At 39.1% G+C, this 13,757-nt stretch overlaps 1 protein-coding gene across 2 annotated transcripts; it reads left to right on the forward strand.

Annotated features, from left to right (window-relative positions):
• Window positions 1-2,685: 2,685 nt before the first annotated feature.
• tal1 (T-cell acute lymphocytic leukemia 1) lies at window positions 2,686-8,143 on the forward strand. Of its 2 annotated transcripts, none has more exons than XM_042498359.2 (4): window positions 2,686-2,894; window positions 4,158-4,706; window positions 5,069-5,187; window positions 6,106-8,143. In XM_042498359.2, the coding sequence occupies exons 2-4, from the start codon at window positions 4,195-4,197 to the stop codon at window positions 6,633-6,635; spliced, it is 1,161 nt and encodes a 386-aa protein (XP_042354293.1). In that variant the 5' UTR covers window positions 2,686-2,894; window positions 4,158-4,194; the 3' UTR covers window positions 6,636-8,143. The 2 variants fall into 2 exon arrangements, with proteins under 2 accessions (XP_042354293.1, XP_087941555.1); XM_088085429.1 differs by having other exon boundaries at window positions 2,693-2,894; window positions 5,069-5,157.
• Window positions 8,144-13,757: the final 5,614 nt, after the last annotated feature.

Raw genomic sequence — 13,757 nt, forward strand, 5'->3', positions numbered from 1 at the left:
AAATAAAGGTGCCCTCCTGAATCACAGATTCTGTCCAAACATAAAAAGCAATCAATTATCTCTCTCTCTCTCTCTCTTTGAATGGATTATATTGCCCTGGAGCTTTGCAGGAGCCCTTCATTTTACTTGTGCTCTATCACCTATTGCTTCAGGAAATTGATACTTGTTTGCTTCTAAATAAAAACATTTTATTTTGTCAAACTTTTGTGAGACATTCCTTAATTATGAACACAAGCTTACAGTTCTATCACATAGTGTTTCATTTGGATGCATTGACATATTTAAAATGTTTAAACTCATATAGTTTCCTATCATATATTGTTTTCTTGATTTGAGAGTAAAACCTGTGCAACTTAAATGAGGCTTAATTAAATCAATTATTGATATGCACATTTTAGATAATCAATTTGGCACTGATGAGGGCTTCTTACCAACAAAAATACTGGCTATAGTTCAATTAAATCAGATCCAGTCATGAGTGCATGGAGTCAACACTGGGGGGACCAGTTTTTTTTTTTACAGAAAGCATGTCTTTCAACCCTACTTTTGGGTTTGGGGTTTCTGAGGGTATTTAAAATAACTACAAAATACTGCTATTTAAAGTTGAATGTCCCTCCTTCCCCAGTGCATGAAGAATCACTTGTGCCTCACCCGTTCTGCACCACTCCCACCCTCTCATAACCAGCATAGCTATACTGCTTTACAAAAACTATAACAATCACCAATTCTTAATGTAAGAATATTACATTATGGTTTTCTACTTTTTAACACATTTAAAAGTTATTGAACAGAAAGACAGAATGGTGTACCTACAATGGAGCAACAGTTTCTGCTGGAGTATGGTACCACTTCCTGGAAAAACTATACAAAGAACTGCTGAACACCATAATACTAGAACCAGCAGCACTTTAGGATTACAATTACATTTGCTAATGATTATATCAGACAGTGGTGAGTGGTTGCCTATAGTGAAAACGTTTATAAATATATACACTAAAAATCTGACAAGTGGATTTTAATTAAAAGAAGAAATTAGAGAGCCAATTGCTTTGAAAAAATAAGAAAATAAAACAATTAGTCTTAATTTATGTTTACATTATAGCTAATTGTTAAATTTAGTAATAATGTACTTATATTTACATAATTTTGTGAAGATGCAACTGAAAAATTACAATTTTAATTTAATCAGTCTTTCAACTTTTAACAACTTCAGTTAACCAAGTTTACTGTGCTGTATATATTCTTGCAAACTAGTCAGTGATATTCAGATTTTCTCAAACATGTTAAGAAAACAATTCACAGATCTCCTAACGTCATCATTTGCAAAATCCTCTTTAAGTTTACATAAGTTGCTAAAACTTAGAAAGAAAAAAGGTAACTTCAATTGTCATTTTTAACTTGCAACAACTTCACAAATTTAAGTAAAACATTCTATATTCTAAGCAAACCTGACAATTACATATCATAAATTAAGATTTATAGTTTTCTTTATTTCACTCGGTTTCCAGAATTTGTGTAACATCAACTTGTCAGTTTTTAATGTGCATTTTATCAATAGGCTATATTGGCAGTGATATGTCACCCCAAAACATATTTCAATTACTGCCTTGCAATCGAGGTTTCCTTGAAAGATGCTGACAAATGTGTTTTAGGGGATTATGTCAGACTGCTGTGAACAGGATGCAGGATGATGGTCGTGACTGCTGCTTCAACAGGTCTGTTTAAAGGTCGTGACTAATCAAGGCTCACTAATGTTTTATTTTTCTTAACATTAATCTTCAAAAAAATGAAGCGTGACTTCCCACATTATATACATCTCCCTAATGACGCAGCCAGTGCTCCATATTTTGCTACGTCACGAAATTATTTGACAAAATTCACGCCATTAGTTTGTTAAAATCATAAATGCATCTGAATAAAAACAAAAAAGAAAAAAGACAGCGTGTAAAATCCGTTATTAGGATGTACCTGCTACCATTTAAGCTGTCCTGGACTTGCTCTGATAGCGTGCTGCTCTTTTTATCTGATGCGACCAGAAGCCGATACGCTTTTATCTCCCGCAGCCATGAGTCCCCATGGGCCGCGAGGAACCGCCGTCCAAGGCCCCTAGCACAAATAATGACATGCAACAGCACATTTATTTATTTATTTATTGGTTAATTGATAAAGAATTGTGGCCCCTTCGATTAAATCATTGTTATCATAGGCCTAATTATAACCTCGTCATTTTTGGCAGTCTGTTATTGTATCAGCAGCCTCAAGGCGCAGAAATGGATATGGATTAAGGTCTTTTTAGGATAAAATTTAAAAATAAATAAGAAATAAATAACAAAGGGGGACACCCCTTTGCTATCATCAATTATCTTATTGCAGGATAAATTGGCTTAGCAAAAAAAAAAAAAAAAAAAACCTTTGTGAAAATATAAATAGGTCAACAGCTTAACCTGAGCTTTTGTTTCCCTCATCAAAAAAAAAAAAAAAAAAAAAATTAAAACACCTTCACTACTATAGCTCAGGCTACAGTACGTTGTTACAGGCCGTTGCGCTGTGCCTGTTTGCTTTTTTTATGCTTTGCCCTCCACAAGCCTATATAGCCCACGACAGCCAAATAATAATGAATCATTTCATAAATAATGGGTTTAGGGGCTTATCGGGAATGAAGAGGCCGCTGCCGTGCGCTTATCTCACTCGGCCACATTGCGGCCTGTGTTCCGCTCCCCATACTGAGGGAGCGCACTGGATGCGGCGAGGAATAACTCAGCTACACACACACACATACACACACACACTGCTCCACAACTGGCAAGGAAAAAAAAAGAAAAACCTCAGACATGGATGACCCACTCACAAAATGGCTCCACTTACACAGTAACATCAACAACACGGCAGGAACGGTAAGTGCAAAAAAATACACCTCTTTATTTAAACCACCGTACTCGTTGTTCTTAACGGCGTTAATTGGATTGCTGTCGTGTGAATTTTATCGGTGTGATGTGCGAAATATTTAGCCTACATTTTCTGCTATTGTCCGATCGGATGGTTGAGACTGTAACGGGATGTAATAACGGATGCGAGGCCTATTGGAGAAATCCCAGAAATAAAAGTGCGCTTTTTTAAAATTATCGGTCTTTTGTTCGTTTATAATAATATTCCTGGGATATTTACCGAGTTAATTAGTTACAGAAATAACTAACAGTGGTGGTGTATTCAATATGACAAGCCTTTGATGTTCGGCTTTAACAACAACAGCACTGTGGCCTATAGCCTACACCGACATAAAACAAAAAATTATACCACCCTCTGACATCTGTGGCTGTGGAAATGATCAAGTGTTTTTGAAGGTTATTTCTGGATTTGGTGAAGACAGAGAAAAGGGAGGGAATATTAGGCTATTTCGACGATGACGCTCTTTTCGTGGTCCTGGCAATCTCTCCAGCTATAAAACGATCATTTCACCTCTAAATAAACAGCATCCGAAATAATCTTTTAACATATTTGAATGCGACTTTATGCGGAGCTAAAACGTCGGTTTAAATTGTATATTAGCTGAACGTTATGTGCTAAAGGCCAAGCAAGCTTCAGATAAGAGATTCAGAGAAAAGGACAAAAACATGCAACCACAAGATAAAGCTCGTCGTAAATAACATTTAGAAAATATCATCATTTATAATAAAAATGTTTAACTGAGGCAAATTCATAAATGTCGACTATAAATTAGCCTAAATGAAAACTTTAAGAAAAGCTCTCAAAACCTCATCAGATCACAAAAACGATTCTTGAGAATTTAAAGAATAAAAACATTTTTAAATTGAGTTGACGTATTCGTGTACTCGTCCTTTGTGGCACTTTTCATTTATCTTTTTATTTAATAATACTGAACAAAACGCATAATTAAGAAAAATACTTAATCTGATCAGCAAAATGGCCTATTAATCGTCTTTCTTACACAATTTGTTTTGTTAGAAATGTTAAGTTTTCAATTTCTAAACTAACAATTATAGTTTAAAAAACATTTAATAATAATCCTAATGACAATAAAATGATAATGATGCATAGCTTAGTTAAATTTCTAAAGGCTTTAACTGTTTGACTATATTATATTTAATTTCTCACATACTGTCCTGATCAATAAATTAACCGGAGAAAATCTTATTCAGGACGTAGAGGACTCGAGCGAGTGGTGACGGTATAAAAATGATGGAAAAACGGCAGCCGGAGCTTCGTCCGGGAAGTCCCGACGCAGAGTCCGGTCCTGGAAAGCGGGAGGACTCTTCCATCATCTCCAGACTAAACGGATGCAAGGAGGAAGAGGAGCCGAGGAGAGAGGAGGGGGAGAAGGAGAGGGGAGGGAGCTTCAAGGGGGTTGAGGAGACGGATGACGTTCCTCTGCAGAACTCGAGCAACGGGACCAGCATCAGCATCATCATCAACGGCGTTGCCAAGGAAACTGCCTCTCACAACGCCCTTGACCTGAAAAGGGAAGTGCCGGTGATCGAGCTCTCCAGGAGGGACGCTATAAAAGCGGTGGAGCAGAGGACTGAGAGCCATTTGGTGCCGATCACGGAACTTCGCAGACCTCCACCGCTGCCGCTGCCGCCGCCGCAACGAGACGACGCTCGAATGGTCCAACTGAGCCCAAACGCGTTTCCTGTCCCGGCCCGGGCGATGCTCTACAACCTGGCACAGCCTCTCGCCGCCATCAACAGGTAAAGGTGGAGACAGAAAGAGAAAAATCAGAATAGGCCAGTTTCATGAATGCACGTTGGATCATTGTTAGTGTTCACCATAAGTTTAATGGTTTACTTGCTCTAGCACAGTGTGACCCTGCAGGGAAAGAAAGTGTGAAAAGATGCTTGTAGAGTACAATATATGGACATTATTTAGTGTGTGCATGTCTGACAGAAAGAACAGGCCTATAAATGTCTGTGTGTATGTGTGTGTGTGTGTGTGTGTGTGTATGTGCTCCTGGTGCAAGTGGGTGTTGAGGCTTGTATGCACTGAATGAGATGCTGAAATTCCTGTTTTATTATACACCTGTGCACCTTTTGTCTGCTTTCTGTTGCTGTAGTCTCGGAGGGGAGTCGGAGCAGTACAGCATGTACCCCAGCAACAGGGTAAAGCGCCGCCCGGCGCCTTATGAGGTTGAACTCGACGAGGGTAGGCGCATTTTAGATCTTTATAAGTATGGTAAGATGCACTTCTGCTGTGTCCTCCTTCTGCCAATATAGTCCCCCAAACGTCCCCCTCCTCATCTCCATTGTCATTCATCCACTGACATGGATCTATACTGTACCTAATCTGAGTGTTGCAGAAGATGCTTTGCAAAAATAAGTGTTTAACCCACGGGAAATATAATCAAATCATAATTCATGGCATAAATGAATGCTGCTAATCTGAATGTCAAATACATGTACCTGCATGCCATTAAAGTAAGCTCTTTTCAGGCGGATTTTGGGGTTTATTTCATTTGAAACATCCTTCCATCGCTGCCCACTCACTGCCATATACAGGGGTGGAGGATGGGGGTGCTGCTGCCTCCATGCCAAGGTTTTACTGCAGAGTGGGCTGAAGGATTAAGATAGACTGGGTGTGTTCCAAGGGCGACAATAGCCTGGAAGACACCATTGTTGAGGGCGGGAGGATGTGACTACCTGCAGCGGGGCATTTTATCATACCTAAATAAATAAAAAGTACATAGAATTTAGGGCAGGGAGCATACAGTCTCCTCAATACTCTTTGCTGGGGTTTGACACGCCAAACCATCCATTTCTCCTGTGTCATATTCCATATTTGCATAGTATTTGGCACACAGCGTTTTGTTCTATATTTTGCGAGCTTCTTCTCCATCACGCTAAAATCCATGGTTGTAGGGAGGACAATTTTGCAGTTTAATTTCTTAGGATTATTAGTTTGTTTTTCCTACAAACTAATTTTCTCGAAACCTATGTGCATGCGGCTAATTGCTCCATTTTTATTACTGCACATGTATTACCCTTTTACAGACTGCATTATCTGTTTCAGCTCTGCATTTTGTGTTGTTTGTGTTATCCGATCAATGCCTCTTCTTCTTATGTCTTCCTCTTTTCCTCCCTGTTCCTCCACTAGCTGGCCAGCCGAAGATTGTACGCCGTATCTTCACTAACAGTCGTGAACGTTGGCGGCAGCAGAACGTAAATGGGGCGTTTGCGGAACTGCGCAAACTCATCCCCACTCACCCCCCAGACAAGAAGCTGAGCAAGAATGAGATTCTGCGGCTCGCTATGAAGTACATCAGCTTCCTCTCAAACCTCCTCGAGGATCAGGATGGAGGGAGGAATGTTGGCAGCACAACTGATGGGGAAACAGGTCTGCTGGTTGGGGTCGGGGCCCATGAGGGGGGCCCCCAGGGTGGACCACATCAGGACACAGTGGTGGGCTTGGCCAGGGACGACCTTCTTGAGACAATGTCTCCAGGCTCCAGTTGTGGAAGCCTGCCCGATGGCGATGGCGAGGGCAGTCCTGAAAGCTTTATGGAGGACCAGGACTCACCTCCTGCTCCAAGGACTCTAACGGCTTCACGTGGGCCCCCTCTGCATCTAGCTGCTAGGGAGCTCAGGCGCAATGGCCGCTCTTTAGATGGCTCCAGTCGCCGATGATGCTGATGCCAACAGAACACGGACACAAAACCTGAGACTGAAAGAGGACAATGAGAGGGACTAAGAAAGAGACGGATATGCTCAGGACCTTTTAGAGTCGTCAGTGTAGGAAAGAGAGTCAAACTCCATGTAGTGAGATCGTGGAGTACAGCCTGTCTCCACACCTGAGGCAGCACTGATGAATATTGATTGGTGTTGAATTGTATCCAACAAAAGACTTGTAAATTCTGCATGTCTCATGTCTTTGACTGACCTGCGGATATAACTTTCAGTGTTTTGAAAGTCCAAAGACAGGATACCCTAGAATACAATTTAAAAAAAAAAACAAGAAAGAAAGAAAAACAAGCAAACAAAACCAAACAAAAGATCAATCAAGAGACAAGCAAAGATTCTTGATGTGTAAAATTGAAGGTTGGACCAATGCTTCACTCCTGATACTATTGATCACAATGTGGTGTGGCCAGCATAAATCTGAGGTGCTTGCAGAATGCTGCAAGTAAACGACCCAAAAGCATCGATAAATAAACCCAATTTATGCCGATTTAATGTGTTAGAATAATGACACATATGTAAGTTTGCCTCAGTTGGAGGCCATAAACGAAACGACTGGACTCCACTGTACCCATGCAGTTAACGTATGTATTGTAAATAGCATTAAATTTCCACTGCACAATGTAACAACAGTGACTCGAGTTCAAGTCATGTGGTTTAAGATGTACTGTAGTGTGTTTGTCAGTGGGTTTACTAGCAAAATGGTCTTTTGGGAGATGAGGAAAGAGGAGAGAAAAGAGACGAGATCAACTCAAAATGTAAAGCAAGCGACTGAACCTATAGTGCATCAAATGTGGTACCATTTACTTCTGTTACACTTTGGTGATGAGAAAATGACACCAAATACGGCAGCAGACAGTTTAACAATTTCACTGCCTGGAATAAATATTATCTATTTGAATTTGCTGTGGAGGTACAAGACATGCAGTGTTTCTTATAGTGTACAAAATATGAGTCATATAATATCACGGACATGACTCATGCAGTCCTTTTGATATGAATGTTTCAGTGTTTTTTGTTTTTTTTTAAACTGTAATGCAGTTGTAGTTTAGTAAGGTACACAAATAAATCCCTTCATTGCCGCATTTCACATATATGCATACACACATGCGCATACACACACACACACACACACACACACACACACATACATACATACACACACACACACACAGAGCACATACAGTGTTAATATCATAACAACACCAGCAGTTTTTCGATTAATACAGTTAAGTATTGCTCACTGTTGTTGGTTATTCTGCTTTTTCAGCAGGACTTAGTAGCCTATATTGGTACCTTTGGTAACTATGGTATTTTATGAATTGCAGTAAGGGGACATTGTACGTTTGGTAATGACATATTTGTTGTATTATAGCTGTATCTATAAATATATCCAATGTTAAATCAATGAATTTTATACAAAAACCCTGAATAAAACATGCAGAGGAAAAAACTTGTATTTGATCGCAGTCGAGCATGTTGTGGATCTTATTAATGCAAGTCAGTTCAGTTCAGTTTAATTAATTTAAATCAAATTAATTTCAATTCAGTTCAGTGTAATTCAATTACATTCAGTTCAAGTCAAGGCCGTAACCATGGGACCAAAAATGCCAGGGGGCTTGGGGTCCGCCTAATTTTTTTTTTTTTTTTTTAATTTCAAAATCATTTATTATTAGCAAGTACAGCTACTTTCTACATATATGACATAAGCAGCGTAAAGTAAATGATTGACAACTTGCACAGATTTCACAATGTAATAATACAAATAACGTAAAAGAGACATTAATGTTAGTTGATAACACCGAAGAGCACGATTGTATGTTGCAGAGTGAATGTGTGAATAATTAACTGCAGGTAGCTATGACTGCTAACATTAGTGATGGTTGAGTGGTTAGCACTCACAAATGGGTATATTCCACTTCACTGACACTTACACTTTTTGGCAAAATATTATTTATTTCCACAATTAAAGCTCTAGTGCCAAGTAATGTATTAATGTAAATGTTACCTTTTCATGCATGTCCTGACTGATGCAAAGTGTAATTGGTACCATATTATAATGATAAATTTTTCATCAACAATCAATGGGAACATTAACCAAACAAATTAAAAAAAAACAATCTCATCCCGACTCGCCAAATATCACTGCTTGGTCAGTACCGTTCATGTTGACATTCTATGCGTTAAGTACCCTCCTGCCTTTGTTATGCCATGCCAATTTACACCCATTATATGCATTGTGTCCTTTCAAAATACACTTCCATTTCACAAGCAATGTGCAGTGTCTTCTTTTTAGATGCATACAGTCTTTTTTAAAAATAAACTGACAATGTCGGTAAAACCCCATTGTATCAATGTTTATTTCCTTTTGCAAAACAAGCATGTGGTTAGGTTCAGAAAAAAAACTCATCATGGTTTGGTGCAACATTCATACAAGATTCAAACAGCGGGCTCCCAGGTGAAAGCTCAGGGTTTGTTGGACCCATCCACCTCCATCGCCACCCACCTGATAGGAACTTTCCAGCTCCTTACTTTAACTTGCTACCAACAGTGTTTCAAACTGACTCTGTCTGTCTGCATTGTAAACTAACACCGCCCAGCCACAGATCAAATCAGCACGAAAGCTGCCTTTGTGCATCGGTGTCTGACACTAAAATCTCTGACCAAGCAGCGGTATTTTGAAAGTTCAGAATGAGAGCAGACTGGAGGGAATGGGCTGTTTACTCATTAATGCACAAAATGTATGTTAGCTAGCTAATATTCTGACAGAAATTTAGCATAAAATTGTGAGAAGGTAACCATGTTATCATCAGAATCTACAGTGAAATAGTCTTTTTGATCACGAATATGTATTATGAATATGTATTATGATTACGGCCTTGGTTTAAGTCAGTTCAATTGCTTCGTGGTACCAGAAACTGAACATTTGATACTTATTTGCCACATTTTATCATATATGACTACCTTTTACACACTAACTCATAACTGCATATTCCAATTGACAAATTCCTATGGGCAGGCAATGGCATAACATGACCATGCAACTATTTCACACCTTATCAGTACAAAGTGAATAGCTGAAACCACAAACTCCCTATGAAACTCCCCCAATGGACGTTGGAATCCTCACTTCCTCCCAGCAAGTGACAACTTCCTGTAGAGGTTAACATGGCTCGGTGACCTGCAGGATATCCTGCCATTGTGAAAGTGGTTTTGACAGCCTCTGTTGCACTCATTTGCACACTGTTGTGTCTATACACAATGTGAAACTGCCACACTGGTCGAGACTCCCACCGCACGAAAGTTATTCACTGACGCAATCCAAAAGTTATGTTCACCAGCTTGCGGTCATTAATAAGAAATTAGCAGAGGGGCTGCTGCTTTGCAACATAAATGTTACTTTTCCGAAGTCTATTTCCCTATATTCCATAACTCTACACAGCAGGCTTTACCACCACTACAACAGCATCTTAGACGTTTCTAAAAACTAAAATTGCTTCCAGAGAGCATCAGAGACATCCAGGTGTTCAGGGACCTCTCCTGTGCTCTGCTCTGGCTGTGCTGGGACTCCACTGAGGGGCCCTCTGGGTTAATGCCTGCCAAACATTTACCTGCTTTAGTGTTCCTGACTCTCCAAAAACACACAGACTCACAAAAAGAAAGGGATACAGGGAGTGTATATGAGGGATCGAAAGGGAGGGGATGAGAGGAGGCTTGTGCCTGTGTGTGTGTGTGTATGTTGTGTGTGTATTTGTGAGATCAGGCTTGTGCGAATGTGTATGTGCTTGTTCTGCATGGATGTGTGAGTGTGTGAGTGTGTGTGTGTGTGTGTGTGTGTGTGTGTGTGTGTGTGTGCGTGCGTGTGTGCGTGTGTGTGTGTGTGTGTGTGTGTGTTTATCAGCTCAGTGCAGATGGGTGGCAGAGTGGCTCTTGCAGCCAAATGATTCAGTATGCTAATGAGTTGTTATCTGTGGTGCTGCAGGAACAATATACTGTCTTTCTCACAGTGGGAATCCAGGCTGCTGGGAGCAGATTACACTGCACACACCGCCAAGGTAGTTATTTATATTTTCACACAGAGTAGTAGAAAATACATAAATGCACATACACACACACACACACACACACACACACACACACACACATACACCATACACACATCCACAGATAGGCCTATAAACAAACAAGCAAAATAACATTTTAACACACACACACACACCACTAACAGCAGCATAAATAAGGTGGAAATTTAAGGTAAATGTATGTTTTTCACCAGTAGATGGAGATGTCATTCTGAGCTTTCCTCTTTAACAGGTTTTTTTAACAGTGGTGTAGTGGAGGGTGTGTGCAGGTATACCGGGTACACCCTCCTCACTTTCTGGCCGCTTACACTTATCAGCCCAAAAGCCACTGAAATATAAAGGACCGTATACCCACTTCCCCCTCGGTAACCCACCTATCAGGCAGCACACCCACCTCATCAACTACTACAACACAACTGTATAGTTCTTTAAACCAGGACATATGTCCTGTATTAAAGTTAGCTTACAGTTCCCCAAAAATGTTTTTCCAATTGATTAAACCTCTCCAGTTGAGAGACATCTTTAGCTTAATGGATGATTTAGTGGCATCTAGCAGTGAGGATTGCAGATTGCAACTGCTGAGACTTCTCCCTGTTAGAGTTTTTTTTACATGTAGACCTATTATGAACAGAGGTCTCTTCCTCTCCAAAACAAACAGACCAGGTGATCAAAACCAGTAAAAACACTGAACACAGCAATTTCACGTCACAAATCACTTTCTCTGATGCTGCTTCTAGACCAGTGCCTGCTAATGTGTGCTCACCACACAGAGATTCAGACGTTTAAGAGGTTTTACTGGGAGCTGAATCATCAGTGGAGGTGTCCTTGCTAAAAAAATGGACCAGGTGTTAAAATCAGTAGAAAAAAAAAATCAATAAAGCAGTTACATGTTTTAAAAGATCTGTTTTTCTGATGCTTTAGTCACAGAGGGGTTGCTAACTACAGTTGACAATGCCAAAATGTGAATACCCTGTCTAAAGCCACTGTTTAGTTTGTCCGTTTAGGGTTACTGTAGAAACACGGTGGAAGAAAACATACATATTATATTCCATTTCTGCCAATATTTCTCCCAAAACCCTACCCACTGGACCTTTGAAAGCCCCAAAACTGAAAATAAAAATCCAGAAACATTTCTTTCTAGATGGTGAAATCAGTCATAAATGTGATCTCCTTTGGTCACTATCTGATTCTAAAAACTTTAGGCCCATGCTCAAATTAATTGCTCAGATGTTGGAAGTGGAATAAAAATGCATCACATGCTTTTCAAGCGTTCCTTCAACAGACACAGATGAACACAAATGAATGATGTTTTCTCTGACATAATCAAAAACACAGCTCATGATTTGACATTTACTATGTCACCGTATTTCCCATAAAGTAATTGTTTTTCTAATTATTTGCCACCAACTACATTCCTGGTCGAGAGTACACTCCAGACTATGTGTCTCCCTCCGGAGAACAGAGGAAACATACACGATGCTCTGTGGAGCTAACTCCACAAAGAAAAACTGCAGCTCTTACGCAGATTTGTAAACAAATGAATGAGACATGCATGCATGCATGCATGCCAACAACTCTTATGTAAATATGAAATTCACAGATGTAGGGCCAATGTATTTCTTATTTACAATCAATGTGTCAGACAGAGAATAATAAAGAGGAGATATAGTAAATGCATACTTGATTTTGGAGGGAAAATTACTTAAAATATACATTATATCAAATATCATTTTATGATAATATCATTTATCCTATTGATGCATCAGTGCAAAACCCACAAAAATACTGTGGTCAGAAATGGTAAACTAGAAGTATAGATATAGTAACTGATTTTTTTATTCCTTCACCACACATGGAATTTTAGTCTTGTCTTGATCCCTTTTTAGCATAACACACACCTAAACTGTAAATAAAACCTAAAATTTGAAGCTAAATTATTGCATAAAATTGTATCTGCTCAAAACATGGCAATATTAACATAATTAAATATTAAAAATATCTCTCTTATAAGGTTTACTTTTTTAAAATGTCAGATAAGACATAGACATAAGACATTTTTTTAAATTTTTCTATTAGTTAGACAGATTTTTGTGTTTTTCACTGAGGAAACACTGCACAATGAAAAATATTTTAATACTTGGTAAGGCAGTCTCCCTGCTGTCTTTCTAATAAACACATCCAAACATTAAAATGTTTCAGTTGCCTCTCAGAGAAATAAAAATGCAATTTATCTTCCAGATGAATTGCTGTTGTGTGCAGGAAAAGGAGTCGTTTTCATTTTTGAGGTCTTGACTGTTTAGAGTCTAATGAAATATAGCTATAAATAAATGCTATTTTTCATTGTACAGCGCAGGCACACCAGAATATTATTTACAGTGCATTCATCTTTCTCTGTTGCAGAAGGTTATCCTCTGTGTTTCGTGCCAAGGCAGCTAATCTGTTTTTAATGTCGATGGGGCATTTTTTTTTTACCTTGTATCATCTTCTGGATGATGCTTTCATGAACCCATATCAATCTTCTGTGCTCTTGTGGGTCTGAAGCACCTTCACCACTGCTTTCAATCTGATAATTAGGAGAAACAACAAGGATTTCACTGTTTTTGTGCTGTATTGTCTTGTAAATCACCACATTCACATAACAAATTCAGGAAGTTAAACAGAGCCAGAGCTGTGGTGAAAGACAAGCAATGGTGTCCGAGAGTCCGCAAGAATTATTTTTACCATCCTGCTATGTGAAAGGCATCTGATTTAAAGGATAAAGTATTTATCTTCCGTATTTTTGCAGTCACTAAGTGGACAACAAAATGTCAAGTCTTTAATTTTTGGGGGGAATTTAAAATCTTTTCTTTTTCCATCTTCTTATTCACTGTCAGCAACCTTTTCATCACTTCCTCTGCACTGATGCATTTAACACTCCTCTCAAAAGCATCCTTGCAAAACTTGGGCACCTTACACCCTCTAGTGGGAATCAAATGCAATCATGGACTAT

The sequence above is a fragment of the Plectropomus leopardus genome, chromosome 12, assembly GCF_026936395.1.
Source record: "Plectropomus leopardus strain MGB_pleo_1.0 chromosome 12, ASM2693639v1, whole genome shotgun sequence".
In the NCBI taxonomy this organism is placed as follows: domain Eukaryota; kingdom Metazoa; phylum Chordata; class Actinopteri; order Perciformes; family Serranidae; genus Plectropomus; species Plectropomus leopardus.